We start from the raw sequence: 11,809 nt of genomic DNA, 5'->3' as shown, positions 1-11,809 counted from the left end.
TCAACTTCAACGTGAGCACCTTTAACATTCACTGCAAAGCTAGAACAGCCACGTGGCCCAGAGGAGGGCACACTTTGTTCTGCAAGGCAGGAGGGAGAGGTCACAGAGGTAAGTCACAAAGGGGATGATAGCAGTTCAAGTTGCCTCCAGCCTCAGCCCCTCCTCCCTTTAACATCACCTTGTCAACTTCAAGAGACCCTTTGGCATTCTGGAAGAAACTTTTGAAAGCTCAGGCATCAAATATATGCCCTGTGGGCCCCCAGGCTTACATTAGTGAATATGAAACACTTCAGCACACCTATTTACACACCTTGCTTTTGCCAGTCCCCCAAATCTCACCAACATAGGGATAATGTCATCTCTTGTGTCTAGCATGATGCAAGTTACCAGCTTGGATAGCGGGCTGGTGGAAAAGCAGCTATTATTTAGTACCTGTATAGTACTAAGATTGTTTACATTCATTATCTCCATGTTACATATAGAAACTGAGGTACAGAGTATAACTTGCTCATATTCAGCATCAAGAGTTAGGACTCAAATAGAAGTGTTTTTACTTCGAGGTTTCACCAAGTCTATCACTGTCCAACAGAGCTTTCTGTGATGATGGAAATGTTCTATATATGTACTGTCTGACACCACAGGCATTAGTCACTGGTAGCTATTGAGCACACTTGAAATGTTGCTGGTGGGAATGAGAAAGTGAATTTTAAACCTTATTTAGTTTGAATTTAAATGTAAATAGCCACACATGGCTACTAATTACTGTCCCAGGTAGAGGCAGAGTCTTAGATTTGAAGTCTACCCTCTTGCTCACCAGCTAGATTCAGGGCATGCTGCTGCACCTCATGGAACCTGTTTCCTTAACCATAAAATGGGATCATTATCTCTCCAAGTTTGGCTTTTAGCCCAAATGAGCTCATCAGGTAAAAAGGAACAAAGCTCTATATAGGTAGAGACAACAGTTTTAAAAACGGGTGTTACCTAGACTGGAATGGAAGTCTCTGGATTGGGGCCCTTGGCAGGGATGTCAGGAACCTCTGGTGGTGACCGCAGGCCCAAGTAATAGCAACATGGTCTTAGGGAAGAAAAAGCCCCACCTCCCCTCTTTTCACATATGCACACAGAGCACAGACCTCATGCAGCCCCAAAGGGGCAAGAAGAGAGTTTAATCAGGGGAGGGAGGATCCACCGGAATAAGAAAAGGTACAGCGAGCATGGGAGCAGAGGAGCCAGAGTGGGTGGGAAGGCCCCAGCCAGGAATCTGATAGGACTCACCTCTCCACCTCTAGCACAGGCACTGCACTGACAGACAAGGCGAAACAGTGGCCCCTCTCAGCTGGGGAGGGCTTGAAGCGGTCCCTGTGGCCATAGGTTGCCTGGCTTTCTGGCTTCAGCTCCTAGGCATGGCTGGTGGCCACTGGTTCAGCCCTTGTCCCCAACCAGTGCTGGGTGGCCATTTTTAGGCAGAGCTCAGGAAGCTGGCCACCACTTCTACTGGGCCCAAGGAGGCTTGAGAATAAGAGGGCAAGGGAGAGGAACTGGAGTCTGAAACCTCCCTCCCTCCCCACATGGGGTGGCTTGGGGGAGGAACAGTAGTCGCCATCTGGCTCCAGGCCCGCCCAGACCCACAGCGACCAATAAGGTACAATCACTGGGACCAGTCACAGCCACTGGAGGTGGAGGTTGTTTGTTTAAAAAAAAACAAAAGACAAAAAGGTTACAGTCTCCTACAAGCACAGAGTTTAAGTTTCAAGACGTTAAAAAAAATCTGTCCCGGCCCAGGGGACTGAACATCAGAAGCCAGCCTGACCAGGCACATGTGGCCTTGGGGCAAGTCCACTGCTGCTTTGTCTCCAGCTAGCAAGCGCACCACCCCCCCTCCCTCATCTAATGCCCACCCCAACCCAGTTCCCCTCCTCTGCTTCCGCTGCTGCTCCAAGAAGTGACTCCAGGACGCCTTCGCAGAGACACAGGAGATTCTGAGGGGGAAGGCCACGAGATCCAGCCAGATGTTTAAAACTGTCAAGAGAACCAAGAGGCGGTGAATGACGGTTACTGTTGTATCCAGGTAGGCCTGCTGGGAGGGAGAGAGGAGGAGGGCTGATCTGAGAGCTGCCACTGTGCTCAGACCTCTGAGTGGCAGGATTGGGTCCCAGGACATTCCTGTAGGCATGATCTTTCTAATTCAGCAGTGATCTTCTGGCCCTAAACCTAGCACCAGACAAGGCAGAGAAATTAAAGGTGGTATGGGCTTTTCCATAGCTCCCCTTGGCCATGTCACAGAGGCTGCTATAAAGCACTGTCACAGAGACTTGCTTTGTGAAGGGAGGGTGCCTTCTTTAGAGATGCAAGGGCTTGGGGACTCAAAGGACTGAGTACTTGTGCCAAGCTCTGTGTGGTCCTCCAATCAGGACAGGCCCTTGAAATGCTTTCTCTCATCAAGTATTCCCCATGGTGCCAGTAGCAGCCCTGGACACTTTACAGACCAGAGGTTGTAGACCAATGAATGGCCCAGCCCCAAAATAAGCCCACATAGCGTTTAAAAGAATATGAATTAGTTGCCAACCTTGAAAATATGGGGGACTCTGGATACAAATCCAAACTTTGGGATTCTTTTGAAAAGCTGTAAGATGAAACTGTGTGGTGGTGATCCTCTTCAGGTGAGGCATGGGCTCACTAGGTCCCACACAACCCATTTCACTCATATACATTACCTGCCCAATCCCTGCATGCACCTGAGTGTGTGACCCCTCAGATGCTGAAGTACCATTCTAGATCTTTGAGTCTGAAACCTATCTCCGAGTCCTGGTTCTCCCACTTACTGGCTGAAGGACCTTGGGGAGGTGATTTAACTTCCAGAGCCCCAGTTTACTCATCTGTAAAATGGGGGTTAACACCTGCCTCAAAGATTATTGTTTTTTAACTTGCTGGGAGGGAGAGAGGGAGAGAGGGAGAGAGGGAGAGAGGGAGAGAGGGAGGGAGGGAGGGAGGGAGGGAGGGAGGGAGGGAGGGAGGGAGGGAAAGGCAGAGAGAGAGAGGTTGATGTGAGAGAGACACTGATCAGCTGCCTCCTGCATGCCCCTTACTGGGGATTGAACCCACAACCTGGGCATGTGTCCTGACTGGGAATTGAACCAGCAACCTTCCAGTGCACAGGATGACCCTCAAACAACTAAGCCACTATGGCCAGGCACAGATTGTTTAAGGTATTAAATAAGAATTGGTTTTTAGCTGTATAACTATAAAAACACAATTATCATAAAAGTGATTGATGAATGAATGAGTTAAATATTAAATTGGGACAAGAGCTATTTTTCTTCAGAGTTGAATCCAAAGGCCTCCTAGTGCCCTGGCCATAAAACTTGGGTGCTATAATACATAGAACACTTACTATCTGCCAAATGATATGTTTTACATACATTTCCTCATTGTTCAACCACACTGAAGGGTTCATATTAATTACTCAGTTTCCTCATTTCACCACTAAGGAAGCAGGCTTAGTTGAGAGGTTCGGTCCCAGCCAGTAGAGCCTCGGCTCACACCCAGGTGCTCTGACTCCAAAGCCTGTGTGATCTGAACAAGCATGCTACCCTGCGCACACAGTACAGCTACTTCGTATGCTGGCTGCCTTCAGTATAACTAAAGCCCAGGGGAAGCGAGTGTGATTTCCATTTTTAGGAATCTGAGCTCCTTCTGGGCTGGGTCTGTATGAACTGGTAGGAATAAACACTAGATCTACCATCTAGGGATCACAGTCTACTCTGAGTAGAACATGTCAACAAACCAAAGATTGTTTAGAAGAAGAAAAACAAAAAGAAGAAGGCATGTCCTGAATATCTAAACAAGAACAACTGTGTCATCAGTTCATTGATGTTTATAATTCCTCCTCTTCAGAGGATTGCAGTCCTTTCAGTTAGGAAGGCACCAACAATTGAAGGATCCAGGGGACTTAGGCCAGGCAAGTGATGGAAAACAGGTTGAAGAAATCCTGGCTTGAAGCCTGAGAAACAGATGCTGAAGGAAAATATTTAAGTCTGTTTGAGAAGTGGAATTACACTATGATTAACTGTCCTATATTCCTAGAAAATCCACATGTGGATTTAACTTGCCTCACTTGGGGTTTGAACTAGATATAGGGAAGGACTCCATGCATTTTGAGAGGTAGAAATTAGCATCTAAGCCCCAATTAAAGGCTGAGAGGCATCCCCCAGACACCCAGCTAGGGAAAATGCTCTGCAGCTCTCAAAGATGAACCTCAGACCCTCCATCCCCATGACACCCACCAAAGATCCTAGAGGCCTCAGGAAATATTCACACAGTGGCACCACTTTCCTGCCAGATGCTAAGTATTCAACAGGACCCAAGGCTCCTCCTACCTCTGGAAGGAAACCAGGTAAGCCCCCTACTTACATTCTTGAGGAACTCCTCAGCCACGATGCGGGCACGGGCATTGACCGACAGCTTCATCTCACTGATCTCTTTGTCGATCTCCTCCATGAAGTGGATCACAAAGTCCACCAACTTGTGTTTATACATCTGCTCTGTGTGGAAGTTGGTGATCAGAAAACTGATGTCATAACCCTAGAGAAGAGAGCAGGGAGAAATGAGAAAAAAACAGGAGATTAGCATCCCAGGGGGAACTTAGCTGGCCATGTCCTCTGCGTTCACTCAGTCACATGCTTCCAGCTGGTTGTAATCTTCTCTCAAGCTACACACCTTTCAGTCAGCAGCCCACCTGCCCTGGTGGGGTGTCTATGTTGGATCCATGGAACTGAACCCAGTTGAGGATTTTGTGTATATCAGACGTCTCAGGAAGACTATCTGTGGCACAAATAGTTGCATTCAAAATGAGTCAAGGGAGAGTGAAGAGACCTGAAATCTTGTTATAGAAGAATCTAATCAAACAGGGAACACTTAGACTAGAGAGAAGAGATGCTGTGGGAGACGGATGAAATGGAGTCTAACTATCAGATAGGTTGTGTGTGGGAGAGCAATTTTACTTATTCTGGGTGGTCTCAGAGGTCAGATCTAGAACCAGGAGATTTTAACTCAGAATGAGGATGAGTTTGTCCAACATGTCTAATGAATCTGATGCTGCTGCGTGCTGCTCTGTGTGGCTGTTGCTCGGTCACTGCGGATATTTTAAGTCAATTTGACAGGGAGTCTGTGGAGAGGACTCAAGTACAAAGTCAGCAACAACTGACCCAATATCAACTGTATCTCAACTGTATCCTTGAGAGATTATGATATCAGCTGGTGGCAGAGCTTAGAAAGGATTTGACTCGCTCTGTCCAAAGGCTCTGGGAAGATGAGGAATGTGTCTGCTCTATTTTGCCTTTTCCATGGTTGAGGCAGACCCAACTTCTCCTAAGCTGACCCTCCTTACCCACCCCCCCTCCAGTTGAGATGAAGGCCAACTCTCAACTCAAGCAGTGATTGGATGCCCTACAGCTAGAGAAGTAGCAATCCTGGTTCTAGAAACAATCCCATGCTAGTGACAGTGGACTCAGTGATAGAATCCTGGGTATTATGAACATGTGAAGCACACGGTCTCACCTCCACTGGTTTTCTTCGAAGGATAAAAAAATTCTCTGCTCGCATCATCATGAAGCGCATGAACTTGTGGCATAAAATCTTCTCAATCTCATCGGCCTATTGAAAGCAAAGCAGAAATGTTTCCCTAAAGCTGATACGATAGACCAACAGAAACCTGTAGCCTGGGCTTCTGACCCAATTTCCCCCAGGTTCACTGAAGCCAGAGGGGTTTGCTACTGGTAGCAATCACTGCCTAAACTCTGAATCATGGGACACTTGGTTGTGAATTGAAAAGAGGGTCAACAACATTAGAGCTTCTCCAAAAGGGCATTATCATGATCTTATCTTTGCCCATTCCAGAGAGGTAATTCTGGCGAACTGGAGTCTTCTATCCACTCCTTCCAGACTCCTCACCTATATTCAAAGATGCCTTTCTCTTTCTCATTTCACTAGTGTAACATCTTCCAGAATCTATGATATACCTCACCCGGAGTTATCAGAGAAAACCTTATGTAGTCTCTGCTTTAATAACACTGAACATCAAACAATCTCCAGTTTCTCCCTGCTGAACTCTCAATATTTCTAAAGGAAGAATTTTGCAGCTGGGTAACAGTATGCCCTGAACAGTTCCCCAACACTCGGTAATCTCCTCTATTAATACAGAGAGCAGGCCCCAGAGGTAGCGCTTCCTATAGGCAATAGAATCAGTTTTCATTATGTTTATTTTTTAAGAGTTCCCTCCATTTGGCAAGTGACACTGTTTTTCCTCTTATGACATAGTTGTTTTTTAAAAAAGAAACTAAGTCGATTTAAAGAAATCTATTAAGTAAATAACTGTCCAGATGGTACACAGATATGACAAAAATTATGGGGGTGACGGGAAGGTCAGACATTTGTAAAACACCTGAGGAAACATAAGAAATTACACTTTTTAACTCTAAATCTTACTTTCAGAGTTTAAGACCATCAAATTGGTACTGGTGCTATTTCTTTTTCCTAACTGGACTTACTCTTCATTCCTTAGGAGTGGCTCTATGAGCTAACACCAAACTGGCCTATGGCCTTGGCTGCCTACACTTCCTGACTTCTAATCCAGAGCAAGGCCTAGAAGATAGAGTTGCTCGCTCTTTATTCTACCGACCTGCTGAGTTTGGCAAATCATTTCCTGGGTACAATCAAGGAAATAGAGCCTGAGTTTCCGTGCACCCAGATCTCTCGGATGGGAATCCCTGGCCTCCTGGAAAGGCAGGGGCTCCATGGTGAGCTCACCTGTTTCACAGCAATGCTGACCCGGACAGAGTTGATGGAGCCCTCAATCAGAACCTTTTCCTTCTCATTCCTGCTGATGGTCACAGGTTGTAACAGGAGCTCTTTGCTACTCCTGAAAACACAATGTCACAAAGGCCTCTGTACTAGAGAGGAACAGATTGCTCAGGGAGATCCCACAGCAGGTCCTAGAATCACTATCTGAGACCAGAATCCAAGGAAGAGGGGTGCTCCAAGATGGGGGACTGTGAGCATATTTTCCAATGGAAAGAGCACAGGCTCTGGAGTCAGGGTGAAAAGGTTTTGAAATTCAGCCTCCTCTGTTATTTTCTTTCTTTAAATATATCTTTATTGATTTCAGAGAGAGGAAAGGAGAAAGAGAGAGACAGAAACATCAATGATGAGAAAGTCATTGATCGGCTCCAGCCCGCAACCCGGGCATGTGCCCTGACCAGGAATCGAACCCCGATTGCCTGGATCACAGGTCAACGCTCAACCACTGAGCCACGCCCGGCTGGGCTCCTCTGTTATTTTCTTTGGGCAAGTTACCCTTATAGAATCTCAATTTTCTCATCTGTAGAATGACTGATTCCTATTTTACTTGCGAGGACTGAGAGAGATAAAAAGGGTCAAGTGTCCAATAGCATGCCTGGCACATGGTAGGTAGGAGCTTTACAAATGACAGCTCTTATTTTAATATCTTTTTATTGATCTCAAAGAGAGAGGAAAGGAGAGGGGAGGAGGGGAGGAGGGGAGGAGGGGAGAGGGGAGAGGGGAAAGACAGAAACAGCAATGAGAGACAGCCACTGATTGGCTGCCTCCTGCAGACCCCCTACTGGGGATTGAGCCTGAAACCCAAGCATGAGTCCTGACCTCCCAGTTCATAGGTGGAGGATCAGCCACTGAGCCATGCCGGCTGAGCCACAGCTCTTATTTTAATATAGGCAAACCCACATACCATTTAAGGAATGAGAACAGAAAGGATGCCTTAGAGAAAAGGACAAGCTAACACAGTTTGGCATCTTTTAATTATCAATCCCTAATGATTTACTTATTCAGCATTAAGACCCCTCTCAGTTCAGTTCCCATTTTGATGCCTCTGTATCCCTAGATCTATGTAATGGTAATCAGCTGTGGTAGTGAAGCTGTTGTCACATTAAAATGCCTATTAGAAACCATGTTAAGTAACATAACATGGCACATACTAACAGCTTGTCAATTTTTTAAAATTCAAATCATATCAACATAATGTATCTCAGTTATACATGTGTCCCAGATTAAACTTTAAAGGGTAAAAAGAACAAATTGTTTACAAAACATAAATTAGATAAGAGAATATAATCCAAAATGCAGAATATTTGGAGTAGGAGATGAAAGAGTCCAGGTCGATTGGGGGGGGAAATCATCCTTGATGTTTAAATTAGAAAAGAATAAAAATAGTATCTCAATAACTAAATTCTCCACCCTCTCCTTAAACTGCCAGTAAGTTAATAATACCCCAACAGATACTTCTGGAACAGTTCTACTCTGAGAACTCATACTTTGTATCAAGAAATCTTTGCTCAGACTAGCTTCTCCCCTGGGTTTTGTCCTGCCAACCCACTGACCCTGTTTTCTGAACTCCAAATTAGGAACCATTGTTCATCTGGCAGCAAGACAAAATATGTGAAGTGTTGTTGTCCTGACAACTCCAGAATGAAAGTTCATGGCGCATTCTAGACAACAGCCATCTCTGAGGCTGTACCCATCACCCCCACCATCACCTTTTCCTTCCCTACCTGACTTCCACTTCCGGCTTGTTGTGTCGTTCCACAACCTGGGAGGAGAAATTCTCCAGGCAGAGAGCAGCCTGCAGTGTGGCCCGCACGGCACTCAAGTAGGGGCGGAGAGTGGCAGTCTATAGGAAAAACACCACAGGAGGATCAGAATCTCTCACCAAACCCACTGGCCCCCTGCTCTAGCTACTCGGGAGCCAGACAGTACTGAGGGTGCCTGGCATCAGACACCAAAGTAAACAGAACAGACTAGGCCTTCAAGGTGCCTTCCATTCTAAGTTCCTGAGCAGTGGTCCTCAACAGGGGACTATTTTGCCTGCCAGGGGGCACCCAGCAATGTTGAGACATCTTTCACTGACACTATTTGGGATGGGAGTGCTACTGGCATACCACTAAACATTCTACAATGCACAACAAAGAATTATTCAGCCCCATATAGTGCTAAGGCTGAGAAACACCTGTGTAGAGGCATGCAGGTGAATGATGGTCCTCAATCTATTTTTTGAACAACAAATGAGTAAGTCTACTACGTTCCAGCTAGGTGCTGGACACTCAAAGATGATTATGACCACCTCTACCCTTAAAAAGCTCAATGGGGAGGGAAAACTATGATATAAAGGTTAACTGAGACATAACTAAATTTACAAGTTATATTTGTAAAAGAAATTGGCTTTGATTTGAAGATGGAAAAGGATTAGAATTTTACAATGAAAAAGAAGGTTAAGGGCATTCCTACTAGAAGGATCAGCTTCTAGCTACATTGGCTTATCTTCATTTCCTTATATTAGCCAAGTTGATTTCTCACCTCAGGGTTTCACACATGCTGAACCACCAATCTGTAGGTTTTTCTAACCTCTCTTTTCCTTCAGATGTTGGTTTACTCAGGGAAGGCCTTTTCCTTCCTCAGAGTCATCTTTCTTGACTCCCCCTTCATAGCATTTCTTACAATTTACAATGGCATATTCTTCATACACCTTTAGTAAAGTGATCTCTCCTTCACTAGACTATAAGGCTCATGATCAATAAACCATGTTTATTTTATTCAAATTTACATACCCTACACCTAGCTGTTAGTACCTAACATACAGGGCGGGGCAAAAGTATATTTACAGTTGTGATTATGTAAAACAGTTTGTTCTTGTATCATTATTAATTATTGCATTACTTTCCATACGAACATCTGTAAACCTACTTTTGCCCTACCCTGTATATAGTGCCTTATTCATTTACTGTATAATGAATGAATGAATGAATGAATGAATGAATGAAATAACTTAAAGTTAAGATAACACAACAGGGCATTAGGAGTTCCAGAAATAGTAATGAGTAGTACAGTGTTGCTGTATATAGAAAATATTTTAGATTCAGTAAATGAGGTTGCAGTGGTAGCCTGCAGATTCATGGAGAATGTCATATACCAGGCTACTGAGTTTAGCTTTATAGTGGTAAGTATCTGCCGGGGAATTCTGAGGGGGAAGTTATACAACTACAGCTGCATGGAGGTTCTGTGGAGAATGGGTTGGAGAGGGAAGTGAAACATAAGGCAGAGAGGGTTATTTAAAGAGCACTGATAAGAGCCTGGACCGGAGCTGTGGAAGAGGACAAGCAGAGAGTGTCACAGGGGTTAGAGTGACATAGGATGTAAATGTTGTGGAATAAAAACACCTTCCAACAAACTATGGCCCATCAACACAGTGAAGTACTATTCAGCAATAAAAAGAAATAACTGATAAAACTTGGATGAATCTCATATGTATTATGGTAAGAAGCCACATTAAAAAGCCTACATACTGAACAATTCCATTTATATGAAAATCTAGAAAAGGCAAAACTATAAGGGGGGAGGGGAAGAATCAGTGGTTGCCTGGGGTAGGGGGAGAGGACTGATTACAAAGGGACTTGAGGTGACAAAAATGCTTTGCATCTTAATTGTGGTAGTGGTCATAAGATTGTGTTTGTCAAAATTCAAAGACGGTAAACCTAAAAAGGCTGAATTTGAGGTGACCAGCCCCGTGATGCCTGCCCTTTCACAATTAAAAGAGACATAGTCTCACATACCTCAAAAAACTCGATTTTTTGTTTTAAATCTAAAAGTATGGCCAGTATAAGGAACAAAGGAGGATAAGCAATTTTAGGAGAAAAGTGGAGTTTTGCTCTGGAGGCCTAATGTCAAGGTGTCTTCAAGATAACCAGGTAAACCTTAAGAGAGCTAGAAGGCAGATTCAGGAGCCACCAGAATAAAAGTCATCAAAGCCAGGAGACTAGATATTTATCACTTAACTCCAGAAACACCAACATTTATCAACTGGGAGGATCTCAGGAAGGAAGGGATCAGCAGTATCAGATCTTACATACTACAGTAAGGCTAACGCAACTGAGTTCTGACCAGGAAGGGGCTTGGGTGGAGACAGCCTAAGATCCTTTCAGTACGGTAGAAGCAAGGCAGGAGTAAGGAAAAGAGTGGGATACAGAAGTGCGAACGCTTCCCTTGGGAAACTGTGGGGTCAAGCAGGCAGGAGGGAACAGAGCCTGGGTGGGGAGGTGGCCCTACTACATGCCTCGGACCCTATAAGCTCTGAGACCTACTATGTGCCCGGGAGTCGCTACCACGAGCCTAGGGAGTACTACTTCCGGCTCCCTCCAAGCATCAGGAGTATTCCCTACCTGTTCCGAGAGTCATGAAGCCACCAGACCTGCTTCTAACCAGGGCATCGCCCATTTGCCCCTTCCTCTCTTCGGCCCCTATTCCGCCCTCTTTCTCCCAGCCTCATCGTGCCCCCAACCCTCCAGCATCCCTCGGCCTCCGGCCTCTCCGCTGCAAATTCATATCTCCCCCAGACCCACAGCACTGAGGCAGAACAGGGGCGAGGCAAGGGGGTGCGGGGGTCCCCGACCCGAGGCCCGGCACTCTCACCATCGCGGGCGCTGGCTGGACCGGAAAGCGGAAGTACGGAAGTGGCCAGGCCCGAGACGCCTGCCCTTTCACAGGAAGCGCAGCCGCAGTCTCCGCCCAGACTTCCGGACGGTACCATCTCTTCTCCCAGCGGGGGTAGGGAGCCTCGGAACACTTGGTCCTTTGGAAGTTTTCCCGCTGGTCCTGTCTTGATTTTTTAAGACTCTAGAAGGTTCATATCGGTACTCAAGCTTCTTCCGTTATCCATGCAGCTCTCGCTTTTGACTTTAACCTTCTTGTCCTCTTCGCCGCTTTCTTTCCCCATAGTTAAGCAATGGTG

At 45.7% G+C, this 11,809-nt stretch overlaps 1 protein-coding gene across 1 annotated transcript; it reads right to left on the bottom strand.

Moving 5' to 3' along the window:
* Positions 1-1,134: 1,134 nt before the first annotated feature.
* Positions 1,135-11,623, bottom strand: ARPC4 (actin related protein 2/3 complex subunit 4). Its single transcript, XM_081159241.1, is given in 7 exon segments — positions 1,135-2,019; positions 4,411-4,581; positions 5,557-5,652; positions 6,805-6,916; positions 8,580-8,698; positions 11,491-11,562; positions 11,564-11,623. Coding segments are annotated over 7 exon segments (621 nt in total). The 5' UTR covers positions 11,609-11,623; the 3' UTR covers positions 1,135-2,013.
* Positions 11,624-11,809: the final 186 nt, after the last annotated feature.

Source organism: Miniopterus schreibersii, assembly GCF_964146895.1.
Source record: "Miniopterus schreibersii genome assembly, chromosome: 15".
Lineage (NCBI taxonomy): Eukaryota > Metazoa > Chordata > Mammalia > Chiroptera > Miniopteridae > Miniopterus > Miniopterus schreibersii.
Note: the sequence above shows the minus strand (reverse complement) of the source record. Positions and strands in the feature narration are given on the sequence as shown.